Here is a 27972-nt window from a genome sequence, read left to right as displayed (position 1 = left end):
GAGAGAGGAAGGGAAGATCTAAAGAACTAGAAAAATGCCACCACCACCCACCCCAGCCCCCCACCACCCCCAACCCTAGCTCCTTAGTCTGACCTTCTAACCCAAAGGCAGTTGGAAAGGTAAAAGTAGGTAGAGGAGAGAAACTAAGGGCCTCTGGCTTTGTAGCTGCTGATAAACTTCACTAATAAATTCTGATATGAAATAAAAAGCCTTCTGAACAAAGAGAGTGTGTTTCCTACAAAAAGGGAATGTAGAAAGCCTTTGAGAATTGTTCACCACTGTTCAGAAACATGCCTTTTATCTCTTCTTTCTCCTCCCTCTTCCCTCTCTCGAATAAATAACAGTCCCCTTTCCCCCAGTTAAGAAAGAGTAAAGGGCAAAAAGAGCTATCTTGGAACCTCTGCACGTTACTAGGTACGTGAAGAATGCATTTTAAAATTACCAAAGAAAGTTATCAAAATGTCATACAAAAAGTATTCTCAGAGATGAAGGCCTCCTCAGTCCATGTGGCGCAGGGTATCTAGAACTCACCTAGAGAGCCACACTCTCATTGGCTTGTATATTGTCAAGAATGGAATTCAGAGTTGCCAAGTAGCTAGAAATTTAGGGAGGAATTACAGGGAAGACAATTTGGAGTTTGAATCCCAACAAGACTTGGTAAATACCTTGGGCCTTACGTTGATACTAAGAACACTTATGCTTTAGGACAGTAGCCCCCAACCTTTTCGGCACCAGGGACCAGTGCTCCTATGAGAATCTAATGCCTGATGATCTAAGATGGAGCTGAGGCAGTGGTGCTAGTGCTGGGGAGCAGCTGCAAATACAGATGAAGCTTTGCCTGCCCTCTTGCCGCTTACTTCCTGCTGTGCAGCCCTGTTCATAACAGACCACAGAACAAATCTGGTCTGTGGCCAGGGGTTTGGGGACACCTGCTTTAGGAGTTAAAGACTTTCAGGACTAAGTGATTCGTCATAGGATTAAGGAGAAATTCAAAATAGACTCCATTGTGTTTCTATGAAAGCGTAAAACCAGCTCCACAAAATTCAGATTCAGTTGGTTTCTAACCAATTAGAAATTTGCCTGCCAGAGAAATCCCCAGCCCCCAGGCGGCGCACCGGTACCAGTCTGTGGCTTGTTAGGAACTGGGCCGCACAGCAGGAGGTGAGCTGTAGGCAAGCAAAGCTTCATCTGTATTTGCCCAATGCTCCCCAGCGCTAGCATCACCACCTCAGCTCCACCTCAGATCATCAGGCGTTAGATTCTCATAGGAGCACTGGTCTCTGGTGCCAAAAAGGTGGTTGGGGACTTATGCGTGCGCTAGAGAAAAAATTAATGGACTTCAGAGAAAATGAACAATCTAGATTCTCTACAACATATCATACACAATGTCTGTATACTATAAAAATTTGTTAGACTTATCCGTGAACAAGAAAATGTGACCCTTAGGAGAAAGGTATTCAATATAAACTGATCCTGAAATGACTTAGAAGTTGGAATTAGGAAATAAGGACTTAAAAGCATTTAATTAAAATGTTTGAAGATTTAAAGTAAAAGATAATGAACAAACATATGGGGGAATCTTAGCAGAAAGGTTAAAACTTAATCAAATGGAACTAGCAGAACAAAAATTATAGAATCGAAAAATTTAATGTAGATAAAAAGCAAATTGAAAACTACAGAAGAACGGGCCAGTCAACATGACGACAGATCAGTAGAAATCATTCAGTCCGAAGAACGGAACAACTGAACATAGAAATGTTCAGAAATGAACATAGTCCTGAGGAAGCAGTAAATATGTATAGTTCAAGTTCCAGAAAGAGGTGAGAGAGAATGGTATAGAAAAAAAAATCGCGGAAATAATAACTGGATATTTGAATGAAAAAGATTAGTTATAGATTCAAGAAACTCAGAGAATATTAAGTATGAGAAATATCAAGTGATGAAAATCAGAGGTGAAGAAAATCTTGGACTTAGCCAGGGGAAGGAAGATACATTTTAAGAGAACATTGATAAAGATTGGTGACTTCTTATCAGAAATTTTGGAGGGCAGAAAACAATGAAATGAGATGTTTTAAATGGGGTGGAGCGGAAGCTGCCATTCAACATTCTATAACAGCACAAACTTTTTTCTTTAAAAATGAAGATGAAATAAAGTCATTTTTAGATTAAGGTGAGGGAATTCATTGGCAGAATATCTGTACTTAAATTTCTTTAAGGCAGATAATACCAATTGGAGGCTCAGCTATATGAGGAATAAAAAGACAGGAAAATATATATTTTATGAACAGTAAACAAGAAAGCTGTTTGGGTGTATTAATATCAGCAAAATAGTTTTTAAGACAAGAAGTATTACTAGCAGTAAAGACAGGCATTTTACACTGATAAAGAAGTCAGTTTATCAAGAAGACAATCACAAGAGTGGGTGCTTCGAATACATGAAGTATAAAACATATACAACTAAAGGGATAGACAAATCCATAATAATATTTGGAAATTTTAGCACTTCTCGCCCAGTAATTGATAGAATGACTAAACAAAAAAAATCATTGAGGATGTAAGAGATTCAAACAGCACTACCAATCACCTTGACATGATTGACATTTCTGGAGCATTACTTTCTCTCATATATACTTCCCGTACCTTCTTGTGTAAAATAGGAATAATAATATAAGTCCTTAGTCCCTTATCTGCATTTTCAAAATCCAGCCATCTCTGATGACCAAAAGCGTTTTTTCCCCTTAAGTTCTGCATCAAACTCATTTGGTGGCAAAATTTGACCTGAAGTGATATTTTTAAGACTGTTTGTATTTTTAGTTAACTATATCTTTTGAAGCAGAAATATTAATTAATGTATTTGATTTTTTAAATGAAGGTTTTATTTTTTTTAGAGCAGTTTAAGGTTGAGAGCAAAATTGAGCAGAAGGTATAGTGATTTCTCACATACCCCTGCCCCACACACATATATAGTCTCCCCCACCATCAGTGTTCCCCACCAGCATGGTACATTTGTTACAGTTGATGACTCTACATTGACACATCACAGTTGCCCAAAGTCCATAGTTTACATTACAGTTCACTCTTGGTGTTTAATTTCCATAACACATCTGCCTAAAGGGTCCTGGGTAAGAGTGTGACTCTATTCCTACCTCTTTAGGGTTCTTGATAACTAACTGTTGAAGAAGTATAATGTGCTTATAACAGTGTTTAGTCTATAATAAACACTTGGTAAAAACTCATTCCAGACTGCACTGTGTCTAGGAAAAACACTATCAGCAGAACCAGGTATCTTCCCTTGAGGGGTTCATATACTTCCAACAGACATAATAGGAATTTAGAAAGAATTCTTGGTTCTTCTAATAGGGGAGGTCAGGAAAGGTAGCTTCATAGGGAAGGGTTGTACTTAACAGTGAGTTTCAGCAGAGAAGGTGCTGCATGTGTAATGTAAAAGGGGCTTGAGGGGGCCTGGCATTGTCAAAGAACTGCAGATACTTTTCTATGATGGAGTATTGGATGATTGGGCCAATTCGTAATGGATTTTGTATTTATCTTAATGAGCTTGTACTTTATTCTATAGATGACGGGAAGCTGTAGACTGGTTTGTGTATGAATGACATTTGCTTTATTAATGCTGGGTAAATATTTCTGTTCTTTTTAAAAACTTTTAAAAAATGATTTTAGACTTACATTAAAGTTGCTAAAGTAGTACACAGAGCCCCCACGTATCCTGCTTTCCTTAGTGTTAACAGCTTCCATAACCATTGTTCAGTGATCAAAATCAAGAATTAACATTGATACAGTACTATACAGATTTTATTTGAATTTCACACGTTTTCTCACTAATGTCCCTTTTTTGGTCCAAAATCCCACGTTTCTTTTAATTGTTATATATCTCTTTAGGTCTCTTCCAGTCTGTGAGAGTTCCTAGGTCTTTATCTTTCATAACCTTGACACAAGAGTACTGACCTGTTATTTTGTATAATGTTCCTCAAATTGGAGTCGCCTCATGTTTTCTCATTATTAGAAATTATGCATTTTTTGCATAATACCACGAAAGTTATAACTGTGGCCTTCTCAGTGCACCATATCGGGAATACATGATGTGTCGGGGGTTATAGCTTTTTTCAGTTGGTTAAGGTGTAGTGCCTGCCAGGTTTCTCCACTGTGAATTTGTATTTTTCCCTTTGTAATGAATGACTTGTCTCATGGGGAGATACTATATAATACTCTGTTGCTTCTTATACTTTAATCCATATTTTGTCCACTCGTGGTTTTTGCCTGCAACAGTTATTACTGTCGTGTACTAGATGGTGATTTTCTATTTTCTACATTCATTGGAATTCTGTTAGGAAGAGTTATCTTTATTCTCGTTTGTCTGTGTGTTTATGTAGTCATTCAGTTCTTTAACAGTATGGATTCATGGATATTTATAGTTTATAATCTGTTACTATTATTTATTTGGTTGCTCCAGTTGCCTCAAGTTTTGGCGTTGGGCCCTCCTTCAGATTGGCTGCTGTGTCCTTTCAATGTGCCCTCCTCGTGTTTTTGAGCATTTACTTTCTGGCACCACAAGATGTTCCAGCTTCATTTTATTAGATTATAGATGCATATTTTCAATGATGTTGGTAAATATAAGTCTTAGGTTTGAGTAGCCTTTGGATCTGCAACAGCGTTATGCTAATTGAAATTTTAAAAAATGAATAATTCACAATTGTTTCATAATTGTATAGATTTTTGTTTAACCTCAACATAGAGAGACATAGGAAAGTGAGGCATGTAGTTTCATTTTACATATGCAGAAATTGAAGCCTAGGTAAGTAACTTGGTGGAAGTGGAATCTTCAGAATGTTCTACTCCCAGTATTGCCTGGTCATGGTGCTAGTTCATCAGAATGACTGGCATATATACTGTTTGTGGAGCCGGCGGTATTTTGGTGATATTAAACAAGACTGTACTGAATATCAGTGAGATGGGGAGCTTGAAACATGAAATAATTCATATAAAGTCAAAAACTAATATATTTTGACCCAGAAATAAAAGTTGAATTCTTTACACGCAGTTAGCCTTTTCTTTCCATATTGATGGAAAGAAAGACAATAACTGACCAAAATGGAACTGTTAAGTTTTTGGACAAATGTGGTGGATGCATTTAAGAAAATGATATTTCAAGCAGTTTAGGCATGCCATTGACTAAAGTGAAAATCTTGCAAGTTGGTCTAATTTTATTATGTGTTTTTAAGTATGTGCCTTTGGGTTTTTACCACTTTACTTTCTCTCCTTTTTGGTAAAATCATTGGACATGGGTTCTTACACCCCAGAAAAGTCTACCTCCATAAAACCTTAATCTAGTTTTTCTTAATGGCTCTTTGTCACACTTAATTGATCTGGCCAAGAGAGTACAGTAATGAATCAGATGCCTGCTTTATATGAATAACAGATTTGCATTTCATTGCTGTATTAATCATTTTCTCCTATACATATGGCCCTTTCATTTAGGCAAAATCACTTCAGTTATCTCTTGCTACATTTAACTCAAAGAATGGCCCAAAGGTAAAATCCCCTGGGGCTCTCTGCTTTGGGGGGTGGGAGGGGATCACAGAAGTAGTCTGTGCTACCACTTTTTTTTTTTTTTTTTTAACTCTGGCTGAAGGATGCATCTACCCTTAGGATGTATCTGAACATCAGATAGAATCAGGAGAAGCTCTTTAATAATATGTACTTTCTGGATGGGAGAGCCTTAAATTCTTTAATTGTTTTTATAGTTTCCTATTGGATAACAGATATCTGAGTCATGTTTTAGCTTCCTGAAATACTGCAGATGTAAACCACTGTAGTAATGATCAAATTAGTATGTGGATTTAACATTTGTGGAGTGTTTGTGAATGTTTCTCTACCCTCTGTCTTGGCATCCTTTTGGACTGCAGGATGTGGGAGTGTTCACTTTGTCTTAAGGCAGTGTGAATTTATTTTAAGAAGCTCTAAGTAAAATTACATGTGTTTGTAGTTGTGTTTTTCTTTTCCAGATAGGACACTGTTGTAGGATTGGGATTAATATTTTAAGCTGTTTGCATTTGAGGGTGAGTGATGAGCATAGGTGCCCCAGTGCCCCACTTTTAGATCTCGGTGTGATTATAGGATATCCCAAGGTTTCTAAACAGATTCCCTCCTGATTTCAATGCTTCCTGTATGGTTAGAACTGGAATCCAAGCATATTCTCTCTTTGACTTTCATGTTCTTGATTGCTGTATGCTTCTGTATCCTTGGCAAACATTTCTATAATAATGTTTTGCCTGTTGACTTCACTTTTAATTTGAGGGCTGAATTACTCTCAGGAAAGTTTGGTTTTCTCTAAGAAAATCAGTAGAATTCACGTTGAAGATTAATAGCATTCAAATTATATATCTGTAGGTATGAAAAACAAGATAATGCTATGAGCAGTAGTTATCTGTAGGTGGTCAGATTACTGGCAATTTGTGCCTTATTTTTTTTAGACTTTCTATAAGAAAGAGAAATTTGTTCGGAAATGAGATTTTGTTAAAGAATGGCAGCATTTTGTCTTGATGGGTGTCCTTGCAGTTAATTCCCACATAATCTTACCAAATAAATCTTAATCAAATGGGGAGTCAGCCTATTAAACATGGTTCCTTGTAGAACATGTAGATACATAAATTAGATCTCCACCATAATTTAATGCTAAAAACTGTTATTTTAAGTGAATGTAAAATTGATAGAAGTTCTTAAGATCAGTATGCCAGCAAAAAGTTTATAGTTACAGCATGTTCATGTTGAAAGGAAATTTCTGCATCTAAACCAGAATTTCTGAAATCTAGGAAAGCTCTAACATGCCTGAGTTACATATCTGCTAGTTAATGCCAACCTGAATATTAGATATTCTTGATTTCCCAGTCTTTGGTCATACTGTAATATTTGTTTAGGCTTTTGGGGCTTTCCCTGACCTGAACAGTAAATCCTCACTAACATTCAGGACGGTATTTGAGTTTATCTGTTTTGTTTTTTGCTTTGTTGTTGTTGTTGTTGTTGTTTTTAATGTAAAAATATCTAAGTGTAAAGAAAATTTCAGAATAGTTTTACATCTATGACACCATTATTGACTTGTCATTATTATGTATGTGCATATTTAGTCACCACAGATTATACTGAAAATATTTTAATTTAACCCTTTTCCAAAAATCATTAGTATACTGGTTTTTTTTTTATTCTGGAATGAAGAAGAAATATTCTTCATGATTATTTTTAATATTCTGATGTGGCCACAATTTATAACTATGCCTCAGATGTTGAACATGTTGTTATTGTTAGATATCAATTGCAGTGACCACCTTTGTGTATAAGATTCTGGTGCGTGTGTTGGTTGAGTTATTTCTTTAGATAGGTTTTTAGGATTGAGTAAAATACTTTGTCAGAGGATATGAATATCTTTATAACTTGCTATAAAATACCACATTACTTTGCAACATGAAATTAGTGTAGCATTTAAGGCAATGAGTGTGTGTGCCAAATTTGCCATAATTTTGGCATGATTAATATAATTGTGGAAGATATTTATGATATCTTAGTAGATGTACAGGGTACCTCACAAGGAAGATAGAACATTTTCCCAGTGTTCATTTATTGTAATATACTTATATATCTTTGTTTATATACTACTTTGATGTAACTTTTTGGATAATTTGTATTAAAACTTTACAAAAAATTTTATTATTAGTTTCAGGTATACAATACATTGGTTAGACAATTATATAGTTTATAAAACAATCCTTGGTACTTGTCTGTGACTACTCTCAGGTCTGCAGATCCTTCGATACTTTCTTCTTGGGCTTTGTAAAGATCAAAAAGAAAATCAATACTGATTAATAGAATTTCACCCTCAAACTATTGGCTTTGTTATGCGCTGGTAGCAGTTACTGGAAGGAGAACTTTAGAACCACCCCCAAGTCACCTTGAGTGTAAGGAGATAAGGACCACAGTCCTTCTCTGGTACTCCATCCCAGAGCCAACAGATAATTGCATCTGTGGCTTTGTTGCCTACACCTCAGAGACTCCATATGATTCACATCTCTTGGCTGTCCCTATCCTTTTTGAGCCTAATAAATATATAATTTGTTTTGAAATACTAAAGTTAAAACTTCTCCAGATTCTTTTCACCTCCCCTTTTTTCTTATTTTACCATATTCTAAGCATATATTTGATTTGTATAGTCCAAAGACAGTAATTACTACCTGATAGCATAGGTAAGTATTCATTGAGATTTTATTAATTTTTTTCCTTTTTTTTTTAAACACAGAAATATATATGTTTTTTTTAAACAAAGTATGGTTTTCTGGAAACAAGCTTCCAGCATATACTGTGGAGTTAATCAGAATTAAGTACATCTAATTTTGTTAGTTGTCTCAGTAACTGAACTTTTTGCTACTGTATAATTGTTTTGCTAAGCTTTTGTTCTACAGAATCATTAGATCGTTTCCCTGTTAGTAGGCGCTTAATACTTTTAGTCTGCTAAATATTTTGATTTCCATAACCTCTTCTCCCCAAAGCAGATGCTAATTCTCATCATTATATTTTTTCTCTTCAGTCGTACAAGTTTTGTTTTTCAAGTTGGTCATCAGAAATTATAGGTTTTTCATTTACATGAAATGGTACTGCTTTTCAGGCTGGGCGGTGTTGGTTAAATATTGATAGTGTATTTTTATTTTTCCTATTCAGATCGAGTCTGTTTCTCAGCCACTGGAAAACCATGGTGCCTCTGGTCATCCTTCAGAGTCATTATCTACCAAATCATGTGGGGCATTGAGACCTGTCAATGGAGTTATTAACACGTAAGTTTTATCTCTTCTGCTTCTTAACTCAGTACACTTGTAAAAGATATCTGGGCTTTTAGTTATTCCTAGCCAAGACTAACCCTGGTTTAAAGAAACAGAAACCTTATCACTTAATACAGAGCATACCTTCTCCTCTAGCAAGTATATTTTCATTAGCATGATAATGTATTTCTACTTTACTTACTGAGGCCAACTCAGTATGGAAAAAATAAAAGGTCCTACAGCTATTGTGAATCATTGTGATTTCAGGTCCTAGTGTTAGTAGAATTCCTCAGAATGGTTTATATAAAATCCTGTAGAACAGATTAAGGCTGTTTGTAAATTCGTATTTATGAAAGTTTAAGAAAATTCCTCTATGAGTGAACAGTGTACATATTCCTAAAAGTTGAGTTTCATAGGAGAACTGATGCTTAGACACCTCATTAACATTTTCAAAACTCATTGTTTTCTTACCAGTTGCAGTTTTCTAGACTTCGTTCATGTTTCTGTTATAGAGGAGAACTTAATCACTATAGCCTGAGTTTACTTACTGACTTTCGTACTTTTCAGACTTGATAAAAGTAAGGCTCTACTAAGAGCCTTACAAATAAGTATAGACACTGCATACACAATTAGAGTAGCAGACATCAGCACCAAGAGATGACCTGCTTCTGTGCCAGAATACTGGTTTGTGTCTGTGAACATTTATTTGCAAGTAGAGGAGGTTGAACCAGTATTAGAAGCTTTGTGTCTTTGCGTCTTCTGCAAGCTGATTGCTCTTCCTTCCCTTCGTGTAGTCTGCAGCCTGTCTTGGCAGACCACATTCCAGTTGACAGCTCTGATGCTGAAGAACAGTTACATAAAAAGCAACGACTGAATCTAGTTTCTTCATCAACTGATGGCACCTGTGTGGCAGCCCGAACACGTCCTGTACTGAGCTGTAAAAAACGGAGGCTTGTTCGACCCAACAGCATCGTTCCTCTTTCCAAGAAGGTCAGTACCACTGAGCCTTGGTCATTGTTAAACCGTGAGCCAGATGCTCAGATAGAAGTATTAGTCTCTTGCCAACTTTGGTTTGTTTAACTAGTGTTTTCCAAACTGGGCTAACCACCAGGGTTTCCTATGGAGCTTCAAAAAATACTAGGTTCCTGAACCTTGTTTCCTAGTGATTCTGATTCACTTGCCGCGGTGTTGGACCTGGGAATCTCGTTTTCAAAAAAAAAAAAAAAGTTTGGAAACTATTGACATGAGCTTTTTAATAGAAATGGGAGAGAGGAAGTTTGAATGCTTCCTTGAACACTTTGAAGAAGAGTGGTGTGCCTTCTCACTTAAACTGTTATCACTAAAAATGGCAATGTGGACTGCTTTCCTTTTAAGTAATAATCTCCATTAAAATTTTTAAATTGAAGTTACTAAATGAATGTCTTCATAGAGAAAATGGAGATTAAGTCACAACTGCAGGAAACTTTTTATTGCTGACTCTTCAAATAGCAGAGTTGAATTTATTCCAAAACTAATGAAATAATAGTCCAGTAAAATTAATGCTGTGTAGTGGTTAAGAGCATTGACTTTGAAGAGGATAAACTTGAGTTCGAATCATGACACTGCCACTTGGTAGTTCTGTGATTCTGAGTATGTTAACTCTCCCTCGGCCTCAGAGATCTCATAGGGTTGTTTGAGGGTTAAATGAAATGTAGGTAACTTGCTTATTGGGTTGGCTGACTCATAAGTTACTAGTACAAAGTGGTTGTTACTGTTATTGCTTTTGTTTTTGTCCATTACTAATTCAACAAATATTGAGCTCCTAGAATTAACTACATGTTTTCTATGTGCTGCAAATACACTAAACAAAAACAGACAAAAATCCTTAACCTCATGAAATGCTCCAGTGGGTGAGAGAAAATAATAAGTGAAGTATGCAGTATGTCCTATAATGTTAAGTGCTGGGGAGAAAAATGCAGCAGAGGGAAGGAATGGGGAATGCTGGGGAGTGCAAGTGGAATTAAGCCTTGAGGCATTCCAAGGCTCGGAGATAAGATAAGGAAGAGACTAGGAGGAACTGACTAGTGAATAGAAGGAAAACTACATATATGACTTGTGGTATGTGTGGAAAGCAAGTGAGGAACTTTTTTCAGAGAGGAAGGAAGGATCAACTGTGTTAGATGCTGCAGACAGGTCAAGTTAAAGACTGAGACTTAACCATTGGATTTGGCGGATGGAGGGTAAGGTTGTTGGAGAACTTTGTGAGTGTTTTTGTTAGAGGGAGGAGAGTGAAATTCTAATTGGAGCAGGTTCAGGAGAGAACAGGAGAGAAGGAATTGAGAAAACCATTAGAGATCACACTTTCATAGAATGTTTCTGTAAAGGAGAGCAGAGAAACCTCTGAAAGAGACTCTTTCTTAAGGAAGAGCTATTACAGTATGTCTGTTGATGGGAAAACTAATGACAAGAGAGAGGAAAGGAGAGAATTGGTGGAACTATTAATATTGAGACAGTGGATTTTCAGTGCTTGGTTTGTTTTGTTATGGTATGCATTTGAACTATATACCATTGCCATGATCTTTTTAAAAGAGGAAGAATTATAAGTGAAAATTAACTATCAGACTGTACCATTTTTCTCTCATTTATTCCTCAGACTGCCTGAATTACCAAAATACTAGAAAAGAAAAAAAAAAAAAGAATAAGAAAGATATTTGGCAGGATTCTCATTGACAGTTGAGTCTTGTGTTGTTTTGTTTATTAGTCATCATATAAATCTAAATTGTTTTTGAGAGATTGAAGAATTGATATTGGGAAAGCAGGAAAACAATATATTACTGTCAAGTATAAGGAAGTAGTTTTTGGTCATGCCTTGATGCTTTTAAACAAAACATCGTGGAGAATAGTGTTTCCCCCTCTATTCTGGCTGTTTGCTAGCCACTGTGTCATGACATCTAAGGGTGTTATAAAACATTTCTTAAGTATAGAGTGGCCTCCTGAATTCTTTTTATCTGTGAAGTAGCAAGTTTGACTTGTTGATATTCACAGTAGCTTCTTCTGGTCCATGCCTAAAAACTAATGTACTTTTGAAGGGTTCATATAAACTTTCAACTTTGTATGGAGGGAGACATACAAAGCATACTAAGGACTCCTTGGTTCCAATGCCAGTTTCTAAATCACAATCATCCTGACATATACAAAAGTAAGCTGCATGGAAAATAAGACGAAATAAATTGAGTTTGGGAAATAAACCACTTTATAGCAGAATTGCTGGAGTTCTGCCAAAGTCGGAGACAAAAGCCATTCTATCTTGGTTGCTCACAAATGTCAGCAATACTTGCCATTAAGCAAGCATCTTGGCCATCACTTTTCAGCCTTTTGGTTGAGATTAAGTGTGAAGCATTTTGCCTTTTATCATCTTGAGGTACTGGATTTGCCAAGCAAGTTTATTCAGCAAATTTTTGAGTGCCCAGTGTGTTCCAGGTATTTTTCAGGCCACCTGGGTTTCATTGGTGAACACAAGTCCTTGCCCTCATGTAACTTACTTTGTAGTAGCAGATCTAGATAGCAAAGAAATTAACAGATGAATCATTTTCTGATATTGGTAAATGGCAGTTAGTTCACATTTATGGTAATAAGATTTGCCTTTCAAGTTTCTGAAGAAGAGAGAATCTTAACAGGAACTGTGTGTTTCTGGATTAATTCAAATTACCTTTATAATCTGTTTTCCCCTCACCCTCCTACTCTCCCAAGAAAGGTGGGCACTAGTAGTATATTTACCAAAGTATAGAATGTAAAAAATAAATAATGTCAATATTGTTGCTTACCTACATTCTATTCTAAATCATCTACTGCGTTCCAAAACCAAATATGAAACTTCCTTTTTCATTGACTTACTGTGTTTTCCTGGCCAATTGTCTTGGTTGAATCATGGCTAGAATTTATTCAGTCAAGTTTCACCAGATTTTCTGAATTTAGAATATATCTTACAGTTGAGATTTACTTTTAGTGTAGTACCATTGTCTGTTTTTGCCCCTAAAAGACTGTTTTTATGTCACTAATATCTTAAAATTAGTGGGTATAAGACAAACAGTTCAGTAAGATAAATTCGTTTGGAAATAAATGGGAATGAGACCTATCAGTAAATAATGAAAGGTTTTGAATTGCCCAAACTGTTGATTTGACTTTATCCTCTAAATATTAGAAAAATTTTAGAGTTTTGATCAGCGAAGTGTCATAAGCCATTTTTGGAAGATAAATCTGCATATAGTTTATTTTAGTTGGAGTCAGAAAGATGAACAATGCTGGAAGAAATAATAGTCTAAAGGCTCTAAAGCTCTGTTGCCGCAGTAGATTTTAAAAGTAGTCCTAAGAATCACTAGGGTGTGGTAAGTGAATCAGAGTTGGGAGGACAGAGAGCTTTGAGAGTGAGAGAGTAGGGTTATCTTCCATGGAGATCATCAAAGCCTGAGATAAATGTTGGGTAACTTTCCTGTATCATGATTTCATTGTAATATTAGGACATATCATTATAAGTTGCTTGTAATGCTATTTATTATGTATTTCATCATAATACATAATAGGGGTCTGGTATGGTAGATGTTAGTAATTAGTTAAGTCAATGAAGAAATACTAAAGTGGACAATTTTTCGAATATGTCATTACATTTATTTTGTTCCCTGCTGCGTATGTAAGGTAGATGTTTATGACTTAAGGTAAAACAATAGTTTTCTAGATTTTGAGATTTCAGATCAATAAAAATTTAAAAATAAATCGGGAACAGTATAAGGGTTGTTTTTTATTTTGTCAGGTAAAGTTATTTTATAAATTCGATAGGTCACAGTAGTGATGGTATTTTAAAAAAAAATGCCATGAAATTTTTTAGATTGACTTTAATAACACTACCTTTTAATTTTTAAAAAATAGCATTTCTTTTTAAATGGTTTGGCAATGTTCTGGCATGGTTTTCAAATTTCATAGTCTGTGTTGGAGTATAATTATATATAGGAGGGTTGCTTTGGGCTAAATTTTAAAGTTAGCTTCTATAGACTTCCCGTGGTCCTCCACTATTTCCTCTTGTACTACACTTAAAGTCATATAGGACATTACACATGAGACATTCTCTTACAGTCTGCTGTGGTAACATTTATGGTTAAGGACTAAAGAACTAAAATGATTATGAATCATTATTAAAAGCGAATATTTGATATCAAATGGGATATGTTCTTTATTGACAGGGAGTTCTCGGATAGACTTTGCAAGCCCAACTGTTTAGTACTAGTCAAACTTTTGGGAAGGAGCAGGAGTGCCATATGGCAGGGGTCCCCAAACCCCTGGGCCACAGACAGGTACCAGTCAGTCGCCTTTTAGGAATCGGGCCACACAGCAGGAGGTGAGTGGCAGGCAAGCGAACAAAGCTTCATCTGTATTTGCAGCCATTCCCCAGCGCTAGCATCACCACATCAGCTCCATCTCAGATCATCATCAGTCATTAGATTCTCATAGGAGCACTGGTCCCTGGTGCCAGAAAGGTTGGGGACCACTGCCATATGGAAAATGTGGTTCCTTGGGAATTAAAACTAAGAGAACTCAGAAATCACCCAGTGCTTAGAACAATAACCTCTAAACTTCTGTGAGCATTGTAAAACACATATAAAATAAACTTTGAAAGGGTGAGATAAAATAAATAGAAGTAGGAGCTAATTTTTTTTTTTAATAAACTGTCCTCAATCCAAAAGAATTTTTTAATGCTTTGAACTAATATTTGTGATTAACAGAGAATGATAAATAGAGCTTTACTTTGATAGTGGATTTTTAGCATAAACATTACAATTGGATTTTTAATGGGAATTCCTTCAGAGAATCAATGTCATTATAGTATTAAGGGAACCATTTCTCCAGGTATTCAAGTATTTTATCTGTTCATTCTTAGATATTTCCTACATTCTTGATATTTTTGTGATATGAATGAGGTCTTCTCTGTTGGTATTATGAGTTGATTTTTAAATATTTATTTTGAACACTTTTCTGAACTCTGTTAAGTGTTTTGGTTGATTATTTTTAATATTCTTAGTAGGCTGTCACCAGCAATTTGGCACCTCTTTATACACTTCTTCCTTTTCCTTGTCTTGATGCACTTTGAGAATACTATTAAGAAATAATTGGTCATAGTGAAGCATCTCATTCTTCATTTTAATGGCAATACTTTTAGAAAAGTTTACTGTTGATTTTGATGTAACTTCTTAAAATGAATTAGGACACTATCATTTGTTGTGGTCTGGAAAAGTTTAAAGGTTTTTGAAGAAGTATCAATTTTCTTAAAATTCATTGGAACTTAAGGTTAAAACCATCTGAGACCAGCATTTATTTTACAGAAAGTTGTCCATTGCTCAGTTATTTTCAAATTACCCATATAGAATTTTATAGAAAGCATTCATAAATTTTAAATCCTTGTCTTCTGTTTCTTGATTAGTCTTGTCAGCAGTTCTATTTTATTGGTCATTTCAGAGATCTGTTCTTTGGTGTTAATTCCTTCTTCCCTGTGGTCTTGCCCGCCTCCCCACTTTGTCTTTATTCTGATGGTTAATTTATTTTCTGTTTTTTTCTTACATGATAATAAAAGCATTTAACTTTTTAAATTTTCTTTTCAGTGTAGTTTTGGATGGCATTCCACAGCCTTTGATGTGTGAAGTGTTCCTTTTGCTATTTGTAGGTTGCCTTTGAGTTTTTGAGTTCTTTTTGTCAAGAGTTAAGAACTGAGTCTCCGAATTCTAAAGGGTTGGTTTTTCTCATTAAACTTTTTGTTAGTAATTACTAATTTTTTATAGCATTGTGGTCAAAATGATGTTTCAGTGGTTTCTGCTTATATTTGTTGATTTAAATTTTTTTTTCATTGGTGTCTAATACAAATTTTTATATAATTATATTCTCATAGTGACTTACGGCTCTTTTCAGTAGTGTTGCCTTCTATTTTGCTTTCTTGATATTAATGTTATATAGTGTATGTGTTTTTCTCATCCATTTACTTTTAGGATTTTGTTTTCTACATGTTTTTTTGAAATATCAAAGCAGATTTATGTGTTTTTTTAATCTCCTGAAAGTTTGATTTTAATGGGGATTTTATTAAATAGAATAGCTTTTAATTTTACATTGTTTTGAAACCAGATTTTAAAGGCTTGTTTAGGCTTATCTTCATTGTAATATTTTTACTGATAGTCCTTTTTATACCCTTATATGCCCATTTATTGAGTTCTTAATGCGGATTTATATTTTTTCAGTGATTAGAGCAACAATTTGATCATGTTTCATTCATGTTCTTAAACCAAAACTTTTGTCCCTTAAAACTCTGTTCCTAGGGAAAAGGGTGAGCATTTTTTCTGTTTTGTTTTGTTACAGAATTAGGTGCCAATATTACTTTCATTCCTTTATTTTGATAACCGATTCTGCTCTGTGCTGTCCAATGTGATAGCCACTATCTACATGTAGCTATTTAAAGTTAAGATTAAAAATTCAATACCTCATTGCACCAGCCACATTTCCAAGTGTTCAGCAGTCACGTGTGACTAGCAGTTACTGTATTTAGTCACACAAATGTATAACATTTCCATCATTGCAAAATACAGCTCTGTCAAGTTTTCTTCTGTAATAGCTTTGGTTTTTGATTCCCTTAAGTTTGTAGTTGCCTAAGTATACCAACTATCTTTATGTTGTTTTCTGTCCTTTTTATCAAGCTCTTGCTACCTGCTCCATAACATTATTGTGATTATTAAATTAGATATAGGAGATGATTGACACAGCTTGGCTGCACATAATAAGTATTCAGATGTTAGCTGTTAACTTTTCTCATTGTTTTCATTCCTTTGGTTCTCCTATACTATAAAGGAAAAAGATAATTAAGTTTGTTGCCCACATCCTACTTTAATTTTCTGTATCATCAGTTCTGACCTGTAATTCTCTTAATGTGGATTTTAATTCTGCTACCATGGGTTAAGATTTTCTTCTTTTTGGATTTTATGTTTCCTTTTCATAACCATTTCGTTGCTCTTTCATCTTACCCTGTTACTTTATAATAGAGGCTATGTTATCTTTTCCTGTATTGGAGAATCCAAAAGTTTCATTGTTTGATCAAATTTATTTGATAGTTTACCAGAGGTGTATTCTTTCTGAATTTCTCAGATTTGCTTTCTTTTCCTTTGTTTTGCAGTTTTCTACTCATAGTGTCCATGCTTTTTCTTTCATCATTCTTAAAAAATAACTTGATCCATCCAGACTTTGTGTTTGTCAATTGAAAATTTTAGTAGCTGGCCGTATTAGTTTCCTATCACAGTTATGAAGGCTAGAAGTCTGAAATCAAGATGTCAGCCTTTGCTGCCTTTTGAAGGCTCTAGGGGAAGAGTTCTTTCTTGTTACTTCCTGCTTCTAATGGTTGCCAACAATCTTTAGCATTCCTTGGCTGGTGGCAGCCTCGGGGTCATCAAACACGATTGTCTTCCTGTGGGTCTGCGTGTCTGCATTTTCACATAGTCTTATAAGGACACCAGTCATCAGATTTAAGGCCCACTCTGATCCAGTATTCATGTTAAACTAACTATATCTGCAAAGACCCTATTTACAAATAAGGCCACATTCTGTGGTTCTTGGTGGGCAGGAATTTTCCAGCAGAGTCTGGGGGAGGAGACACTATTCTACTCCATTAACATTGGCTTTTGATCTTTGTTTCTGCTACTCATATGATAATTGAATCCTTTTTTTCAATTCTCCATCTGGAAGATAGATTGATAGGTGCTATTATCGATTCCTGGGTTTTAGCAACTCACATACTTAGCATGCCTTTGCTCAGAAATAATCAGACTTCCGTTATTCCCACTGCCAGTTTTCTGGGGGCTCTTCTGCACCATTGAATTTATTGTGTGACGAACTTCAGGTCCGTATGTATGGAAAAACTTACCAGGTTTTATCTGCCTCCTCGCCTATATTTTTTTTAATTCTGTAAAGGATAAAGAATGATAAAACAAACATCTATGTAATACCACCCTAAATGTTAATATCTTGACTTTTTTCCTTCATGTATTTTTTTTTAATATTTGAAAGAAAATTACAGATAAACAGTGTTCTTTTATTTTCTGTTATCTTTACCTGTTTCCTTCCCCAAAGGTAACCGCTGTCGTGAATTTGGTACGTACGTATACTCCCAGTTCAGGTTTTTACATTTTTACTATGCATACATGTTTTATGAGCAAAATGCAGTATTGTTTAAATTTTATATAAAAACTTAACATAAATGCTGTCATGGTGTGCATATTCTGCTACTTGGTGGTTTGTGGTTTGTTTTGTTTTTTTTTTTTACTGTTGTGTTTTCAAGGTCTTCATATTGATATATATAATTTTAGTTCAGCTTTTGTAAATAGTCCACATTTTCTTAAAAAACAGTGTGTGTGTGTAAGTATATCAATATCCTGTTTGTTGACTTCAGGGTTCTAAATTTAGTTCATATCTTGGGCATATTAATTGTGTTAATATCTGTTGTATCCTTTGGTCTGCTTTCTATTTGATTTCTGAAATATATTTAATTTGTAACTGTATAAGTTTAAGGTATACAGTCTGTTGATACATTTATATTACAGTGTGATTGCCATTGTAGCCTTAGCTAACACCTTTATCATTCTACATAATTATCATTTCCTTTTTGTGGTGAAACATGAAACAGTGGAAAAAGAATAATTAATATCTAGCCTCTTAGCACTTTTGATGTTTATAATACAGTTGTATTATCTGTAGTATACTGTGTATTAGATCTCCAGGACTTATTTATCTATTAGTTGCAAGTTTGTGCCTTTAAACATCTCTCATTTCTTCACCCTCATTTCTGATTTCTTAATTTCATATATATTTATGTAATTCCAGATGACTGGTTAGGTACATACAAGTCCATGATTGTTATTTCTTCTTGTTATTTCTTTCCTCGTTATGTTGTTTCCCTTTTGACTGTTAATGCTTTTACTTTAAATAGATTTCTTTGGTAAGTACTTGCTAGGTATATCTTTATCCATCTCTTTGTTTTTACTTTTTCTTGTGTTGATTTGTTTTAGGTGTGTTTTTAAGGAGTGAGTTCAATCCATTTACATTTACTCTGATTACTATTATATTTGAAATCATTTCTCTCATCATTTTTTTTCAAGCCTTGGCTTTTCTTTGTTCTATAACACCTTTTCTGCTGTCTATTGGCTTAGTTGTACGTTGTTTTCATCTCTAGCTGCTTTGGGAGCAAGACTTTAGAATGCCTCTTTTTAAAACTCTCACCTTTCCTTTCCAGTATGTATAATTTATCTTTATTATTTCGTTACCTCGTTTTTAAATCTCTCCAAAATTAGTCATTTTTAAGTTCATATTTACATTTACCAATACTTTTTCCATTCTTGTTCACAGTTGCTTCTTTCATCTCACTCCATCTTTGCCAAATATATTCTTGAGTAGCCTTCAATGATGTTCTGTGAGCTGTAATGTCAATCTATATGTATTAAAAACATATAGAATTATGTTTTGTGTGTGAATATATACATATGTGTATTTGTGAATACAGTTATATATTAACTCTATTTTTGGATAATGAATTAACTGCATGTAAAATTTTCAGTACTTTTATGCTATTTCGTTGCCCTCCACTGTTTCTTTTTAATGAAAATTCTGATGTCCCATTAAATGTTTCTTTATAGGTTATTTGTATCTTCTCTCTGGTATCGTAAATGCCCCAGCCCCCTATCTTTCTTTTCATATTTTGCAATATCAAGGGATATATTTAGGGTATGAACTAGTTTTTAGCCACTTAGGGTCTTGGTGTGTCCCCTCATTCTAAGAGTTCTTGTCTGTCTTGAGTTTTGACATTTTTCTAGGCATTAATTTCTTTAATTCTTTTTAAATTATGGAATATATTAGATCGTTATGGATCTTCTCATTTTCTTTTCTATATCTCTTAATTTCTTTTTGTATTTTCCAGTTTCATGTCTTTGTATTGTGTAGTCTTCCCTGACTGTTCTGTTTCTCCTATCCATCAGGTTTTTCTCTAGCTGTATTTAGTTTATTGTTAAATCTGTCAGTTGGGTTTTTTACTTGAATGTGTGCTTTTTATTCAGAAATTGTGACTACTTTTAGAGACATCTTTTTTTCCCATTCTTTTCTGTTTTTGTTTTATGACTTTCATTCCTTTACCTCTTTGAACAATTTTAATATACTTATTCTAAAATTTTTTCAAATTATTCTATTTCTAGCTTGTTGAGGACAAAGTCTTCCTATTTTTGCATCTACTGACTGGCTCATATCAGTCTGTGTTCTTGTGTAATCTTTCACAGTGATCTCATCTAGGGCAGGGGTGGGGGAGGCATATTTTCTGTAGGAGTCTTATGATCTCTGGGCTGTGGAAGTGTCTTTAAAGCAGTTTTCTCTTAGCTTCTGGCAATGCCTCAGGAATGTGTGTGAATTTTGAATGGCAAATTTTTAGCTTAAGGTCCCTGAATATACATGGGTAATGTGAATTTGGACCTCTTACCTGAACATGGGTTGGGACTGGGCTATCTATTCCTCTTAGGTGACTTTCCACAAAGGTCCCCAGCCTAGGTGTTAAACTCTTTGCCACTTCCCTGGCTAGTTGACCAAGACTTTCTAAGCATTGCCTTGACTTTGAGTTCTCTTTCTGTTTCTTGCATCTTGGAATTTCCTACTTTGATTGAAGCTATAGACCCTTTGGCAGTGTAATAAAGTCTGTGGACTCAATAAATTTTTAATATTTAAAATAAAATGCGGATTATAGGGGAAACAAGTATGTTGCAATGGTTATTAGAATGACATGTATTTCTTCATTAATGTATTAAATAACAAGGTTTAACAGTAGGTGTAATAACTGTCATGATTTTAAAGTACAGTTCACCCTCAAGCAACATGGAAGTTAGGGACACTGACCCCCTTGCACAATTGAAAATCCACTGATAAACTTTTGACTCTCCAAAAATTTAACTACTAATAGTTACTGTTGACCAGAAACCTTCTTGGTAACAAACAGTTGATTAACACATATTTTATATGTTATATGTATCATATGTTCCTAACAGTAAACTAAAGCTTCTAGAGAAAAGAAAATGTTTTTAAAAAATCATAAGGAAGAGAAAAATAAAATGTACTATATTTATTGGAGGAAAATTTGCATATACGTGGACATGTTGTTCAAGGGTCAGCTGTAGTGATTAAACATAAAGAGACTTGGAGATAATCTGCCATCACTGTAACACGATGGGTGAATCAATTTGGAAAACACTTCATGCCACATCCTCCTCTCAAAGATCCACAAAAGATGTTAAAGACTTAAAAGTCTTTTTGTTGAAAAGAAGAAAATCTTTAATTTGTTTCCCTCACTTATTTGACAGGGGAACCTTTGGGTGCTTTATCAAGTGATACTGATTAACCATGCTTATGAACTACTGGGATTTCAAGAGAAACATTTCAGAACATCTGCTTTCTGCTTTGTAATATCTTTGTAGGTGGTGGTTTTACACTTGGCAATACTGAAATAAAAGTTTAAAAATGAAACTTCTACCCACCGTTTTTCACTTCTTAAAATCTCATTCTTTAATTATAACTAGGTACAGTAAATTATTTTAAATATCCTAAAGTAAATATAAAATATAGAAACTTTATTTGCAGCACTGACTTATTGATCTCATTTTATTATTTGCAAATGTAGTCTAAGTTTATAGAAAAATAAACTAATAAAAGATCAAATGATTAAACATTCTTTTCAGTATTTAATACACTTACATTTAAGTCTCATATATGTATCTTAATATCAGTAGTACTTGGTATTTTAGATGCTGCATGTGAAGTGATGCCAGTTTGTTTAACCATTCCACAGTTTATTTTTCACTATTATATACAAGGTGAACCATGAGCATTTTGGCACAAAGTTTAAAGTCTTTCCCAGTTCCATTATCATCTTAGCCTAGTTTCTTGGGGATCTAAGAAATATTTACCAAAGTAAAATAGTATATTGCAACTTTAGGCTATATTGAGATTGAATCAGGTTACACCATCTCCAGGGTTGTGGGTGATTATTGCCACTAGTAATGCTGTTAATTTTAGTGTGATTTCTTACTTGCCTTGATCTGATCAGAGACTATAAAAATTACCAAGATTCTCTAAAAATGATTTTTAATTTGTTTGAATCAAGATTCAGATAAGGTCCATACAGTCTAGTAAGTCTTTTAAATCTAATTTTATAGGTTTCCTCCTTAAATCTTTTTTTCTTGCAATTTAAACATTTTTATGATATACTTGGGTGTGATTTTTCTTTGTGTTTTCATTCTGCTTGGGTTTTGCTGAGTTTCTTAAGTCTGTGGATTGGTGTCTAATCAATTTTAGCATGAACTGGGCCATTATGTCTTCAGATATTGTTCTTGCCCCATTCTCAATATCTTCTCCTTGGCCCCTAAACAAGTACATTGAACTTTGTCACAGTGCGCTACATGCCCTTTATGTTCTATTCTGTATTTTCCTTTTTCCCCCTCTGTTCCTTAACTTATGTAGTTTCTATTAACCTATCTGCCACTTCTCTTATTCTCTTCTGTTGTGTCTCATGTAAAATTAATCCATTGAGTTCTTAAGTTTCCATTTGATTCAGCTATATATAAATTATAAATATATGTATTTAAGATTTGATCTTTTCATTTTTTCCCATATTTTTCTGAACATATAATTTTTTAAAAATCTTTGTCAGCTGACTTCAAATTTTAGATAACTAGGTGCTCTGTTTCTGTTGATTGTTTTGTTTTCAGTCATTATTAGATATTATATATTTAAAAGATTTTAGGAGCTTCAGTGCTCTCTTGCCAGAGCAGATTCTCCTTCCCCTGCGAGGCATGTGGAACCGGGGCTGAAAAACTTTCATGCAGATTGGGACTGAGCTGAGTTGCAGCTGGGTTACAGTTTTGAGGAGGCTTTGTCCCTCTCTGGTCCATTTTTAGGGCATTGCCTTGTTTCTTAACCCCTTCTTCCAGCTGAGAGCCTAGTCTGTTGACCAGTGCCCTTTCCCCTGAACTCTTAACTCTAGTCTCCTCATAAAAGTGAGACTGCCAAAAACTCCTCTCTATTTTTCAGAGGCTTTCTGCTTAGTTTCTTAGCCTCCTACCTATCACAGCTTCAGAATTTGCCAAATGCCTTGTGTCATACTTAGTTTCTTGTCCTTTCTTTTCACTGGGAATTGGCTCTTCAAGTCTTTAATGCTGTCTCTTCAACCCTACAGAAACATCAAAAGCTTTGCTCATTTCTCTGTTCCCAGAAGTGGCCATCTACCAAGGCACCAAATTCCTAAACATCTTTTTCCAAAATCAACATTGTCCTCAAGAAGTAGCTCCACATTTCCATGGTTCTTCCCTCTTGGGAAGATGGCTCCTCAATATTGTCATTGTTTTAGCATTTCTCTTCATCTCTTAAAGTTTCTTGTTTTTTTTTTTTGTTTGTTTTTTTTGTTGGGTTTTCTTTCTTTCTTTCTTTCTTTTTTTTTTTAATAAAACTGGTCTTTCTAGTTATTCTTAGTGGGAGTGCTGGTTTGCTATAAGCTATCCATCATACTCCCTTTTCTTATTTATTTTTTGAGAAAACTGGGTTATTTATCCTTTGTATTCGTGGCTTACATTTTTTTTTTTAAATTGTATCTCTGCAGTGTAACTTTCTTGCCTCTTAGCATAGCTAGCAATGTTTTATTGGCTGTTGGACATTTAATTTTATGTGGTTGAAGTATATGGATTGTGTTATCTTTCTTTAAAGAGGTTTTGTTTTGTTGGCAGATAAGTTACTTAAGGTTCTGTTCTTCCTGTATTAGGAAGAGTGTTGAGTTGCTTATTTAGTAGTTAACTCCACTAATAAATTGGGATCTTTTGGGGTCTTGAATGCTCCGTGCCACTTTGCTGAATTCACAATTCAAAAGCCCCCCCCCCCACCTCTGTGAACTCTGGGAACCCATTCACTTCACAGCTCCTCATTTGTTATTTGCCTGACCTGATGGAGTTTTCACCCTGTATACATGGGCTTCTTAATATTGAGTGCACACTCAAAGAGATCTTGTGAAGATTTCTGTATAGCTTCCTCTTAAGAATTCTGCTTCACAATTTCCAGTCACCTGAGCCTCTGAACTTTGATATCTGGGTTTGTTTCCTCAACTCAGTGAAACCATTGTGCTCTGCTTAGAATCCCTCTGCCTGCTATGCAGTCTTCAGCGTGTGTCTCCATGAAGAAAGCTGGGGCTATCACAGAGGCTGCCTCATGTATTTTTTAGTCTTTAAACTGCATGCTGTCCAGTTTTTTAGTTTATGACTAAAAGATAAATCTCATCACTGTTATTCCATCATAGCTGGAATAAGTTCTGTGGTGGTGTTTTCTTTGCCAAAATTCTATTATGAAATTTTCAAATATAGTAAAAAATTATTTAACAGTGAACAGCTGTCAGCTGTATATTTACCTCTTAGATTCTACCATTAACATTTTACCACATTTGATGACCTATCCATTCATTTAAAAATTTTTTTTTCTTAATTTTCAATTACAGTTGACATTCAGTATTGTATTAGTTTTAGGTGTACAGCATAGTGGTTAGACATTAATATAACTTACAAAGTGATCCCCCTGTAGGGGATAACATCTAGTTACATCCCCATGACTCTTATAGCTGCCGATTTGTACTTCTTAATTTTTACTTCACCGTTTTCACCCAGCCCCCCAACCCCACCCTCCACCCCCAAAATCTGGCAGCCATCAGTTTTGTTCTCTGTATCTGTGAGTCTGTTTCTGTTTTTTCTTTTGTTTTGTTTATTTTTATTTATTTATTTATTTTTAGTCTGTGGCCATGCTGCCCTGAACAAGCTCAATCCCGTCTGATCTCGGAAGCTAAGCAGGGTCGAGCCTGGTTAGTACTTGGATGGGAGACCACCTAGGAAAGACCAGGTGCTGTAGGCATAAAAAAATAAGGGATTATAAGCTGGCAAGGTCCTTGCAATCTGTGAGGTCAACCAAGGGTTGCCTCGCTTAAAAAATAAAAATAAAAATAAATAATAAATATTTATTTTTAGATTCTACATGTAAGTGAAGTACAGCATTTGTTTTTCTCTGACTTATTTCACTTAGCATAATACCCTCTAAGTCCATCCATGTTGTCACACATAATAAGACTTGATCCTTTTTTTTAATAGCTGAGTAATATCCACCGTGTATATGTACCACATCTTTAGCCCACTGTTGATTAGTGGACACATGCTTCCTTATCTTGGCTATTGTAAATAATGTTGCAATTATCTGTTCATCAATTATGTTATTTTTAGTACTTAAAAATCGGTGATGTTCCCCTGTTTGTTCTATTTCCTGAAAACTGGTAGCTGGATGTAGAGACTTGAACAAATTTAGTTTTGAGCTTTGTCAAGAAGTTAGAAGGTGTCTTGGGAATTCATCAGAATACTCATAATGTCTTGTGTCTTTTTTGTGTTATCAGCCACTGGTGGTCATTGTCTGGACCCATTATTTCATTAAGAGTTGAAGAATGGGGATGATCTACTTGTATGTTTCTCCTTTGTGTATTAGCTAGGCTGTATCCATAAAGATAAAATTGCCCTTTCAGCTATTGGTTTACCCTAAGGTATAGTTTGTACAGAAAAAAGCATGATTAGTGTTTAATTCCTTTGGTCTACTAATTTTCAAAATAATACATTGGTTTCCTACTATCTTCTAAGGGCAATCATTTAAATCTTTAGTGGAGGAGGGAGCATGCATGTATGATTATGAAGCCATCAATTTGAAGATATTTGGGTTGTTCAAGCCATTGAAATTCTTTTTGATGCTAAAATTGTCATCTTTGACTAGTAGAAGCTTCTTCACACTTGTCCTTGAGTCCTTTTGCCTTGACTGCAATAGTCTTGAGAGCTTTCTTATTTCTCACCAATAAAAGTGGGGGCCTGTGTTTTGAATTTTTCTAGGAGGCATAACTGTAATTGGAACCCCATGGTTTTCAAAGATTTTGCCTTCCCAGGAAACATTTGGCAATATCTGTAGTCATTTTTTGTTGTCACAAAAGAGAGGGGGTGCTACTTGCACCATGGCCAGAGGCCAGGGATGCTGCTACTTCTCGACTGCACAGGGACAGCCCTTACAACAAAGTGTCAGTGGTGCTGTTGTTGAGAAAGTTTGCCATATAATAATTAAGCTAGCATTTGTGTGGCATTTTAAATTTATGAAATCATATTACCTTTCCCACAACCCATGAAATTGGCATTACTGGGCCTTTATTAACAGATTAGTAAATTCGAGGAGGTCATATGACTTCCAGAGGTCATACAACTTTCACAGGACTTTCTTTGCATGCCACCCACCTATGTGGTGCAAGAAGGCATTTGGAGAATGTTGATAAGAACCACATTGTTCTCATATTTATCTTTCTTCTATACACGACTGTAAGAGCAAGCAGCTTTTCAAAAGATGTCTGTGCTGAAACTAAATGCAACTCTTGGCTGTTATTACAGAGTTTTTTCTAGCAGATTTTTTATGCTACCCTTTTGTCTTTATTATGACGTTGCTCCTAGCATCCCTTCTCATAGTGTCTTTCCTCAGGGAAGTCTTCTCTTCTAGGACTGCATGCTGCTGAAATGACTTTTTATGGGTTATGATTTGGCAAATGCCAGATTTGTTTTAAAGAGTGAGTAATGAGTTCCATGTAGCCTAGGAAAACTTGCCACCTTGTTTGAGACCACCTTAAAGTCTTTTTAGAAGGAGGTGTGAAAAGAACAGAAGTATGGTTGGTTATTAAGGCTCTTAGATGGATGAAGTTGCTGAAGAGAGCAAATTGTGTCTCACCTGGGACTCAGGAGCCAAGTATTCACCTTAGCAGATGATGAAAACCATGAAGGTGATGGAAACATGCAGATTTTATAAAATGTTCTCAGAAAGCACAGTTTCAGTAGCTTTAAAGTATCACAGGTTTGATACCTAGGTACGCCCTATAGCTTTAAGTAACTGGATTTCATCATTGAAGAAGAAGCAAGTTTACTCAGTTACTTCAAAGGTTAGTATGTTGAAGAAATGGAAGTCTTTTAACAAATTAATCAAACTTTCTGTTAGAGTCATATAGGTATCTAGAGAGGGCCTTTTGAATCTTTGGGATAATGAGTGGGGAGCCAGATGTTTATTAGACACTGAATTGTCAGTTTTGTCTGGCTTTTCACAGGTTCACCGGAACAGCCCAGTGCGCTCTGGCTGTGATGTGAATCCCTCCTGCGCACTGTGTGGCTTGGGCAGCGCTAACACTGTGCCTCCAGAAATCCACTACGAAGCCCCTCTGTTGGAGCGCCTTTCCCAGCTGGACTCTTGTGTTCACCCAGTTCTGGCATTTCCAGATGGTAAGAAAGGCCACTAAATATAAAGTCTAATAAATAAATGAGGCTTAAAGGGTTGAAAGCGAAAGCCCCCAACATCTTGGTAAAACCCATGTACTATGAAGGTATTGCTTTCTGTCAACAAAGTCTCCTCTTAGAATTTTTGCAAATAGGGTGCAGCAGTTCCATTAGACCAGACATGCCACTAAAAGAGTTAACAGCTCACTAAAGGAGATTTCTCCCAAACTCTTCAGGTGGCTGGGTGGCGCCTAGGGACGGTTGCCTTCAGCCACAAGCAGCTTGGTCTGTTATACCCCAGTATATCTTTAAAAACGTATTGTCTGTGTGCCCCATGATATAAAATAGGATGGGCAGCACTGTTCTGGGAGGATATCTTCATATTGGGGGTGTACGTATTACTGTGGTTACATGACAGTTTTCCAAGGTGTATGTAAGCATAAGTCCTCAGTGTTAGCCCGTGCCATTTTCTAATGTTAATCTACCTGATAAGCCTGTGTCTGCCAGTTTCCCTTTTCCAGCTCTTTTTTTTTCATTATTGCGCTTCTGTTTCTCAAAAGAAGGGCATTCTTCTTACCCATATTGAGTCTCGATGTGGGTTTGCCCCAGAAGATAAAAATCTTAGGCAATAGGACACCAAAGGGACCGTTTCCAAGAGTTTATGGCTTCTGAAAGAGAATTGCATGGAAGTTAAGTATAAAATAATTAGAATTAAAAAATTAACGAAGATAGAGGTACTTTATTTTGTTTAGATCTGTGCCTTG

At 35.3% G+C, this 27972-nt stretch overlaps 1 protein-coding gene and 1 pseudogene across 7 annotated transcripts in view; both read left to right on the top strand.

The window, feature by feature from the left end:
• The window catches only part of KANSL1 (KAT8 regulatory NSL complex subunit 1), a 159716-nt gene that overhangs the window by 117771 nt on the left and 13973 nt on the right, over positions 1 to 27972 (top strand). For all 7 annotated transcript variants that reach the window (XM_039846823.1, XM_039846824.1, XM_039846828.1 and 4 more), the window contains 3 exons: positions 8722 to 8834; positions 9614 to 9809; positions 27043 to 27214. In XM_039846823.1, coding sequence (XP_039702757.1) covers positions 8722 to 8834; positions 9614 to 9809; positions 27043 to 27214 — 481 coding nt within the window. The remainder of the gene's footprint in view (positions 1 to 8721; positions 8835 to 9613; positions 9810 to 27042; positions 27215 to 27972) is intronic.
• Positions 24669 to 24788, top strand: LOC120589297 (uncharacterized; annotated as a pseudogene).

Source organism: Pteropus medius, unplaced genomic scaffold (assembly GCF_902729225.1).
Source record: "Pteropus medius unplaced genomic scaffold, Ma_sr-lr_union100, whole genome shotgun sequence".
In the NCBI taxonomy this organism is placed as follows: domain Eukaryota; kingdom Metazoa; phylum Chordata; class Mammalia; order Chiroptera; family Pteropodidae; genus Pteropus; species Pteropus medius.
Note: the sequence above shows the minus strand (reverse complement) of the source record. Positions and strands in the feature narration are given on the sequence as shown.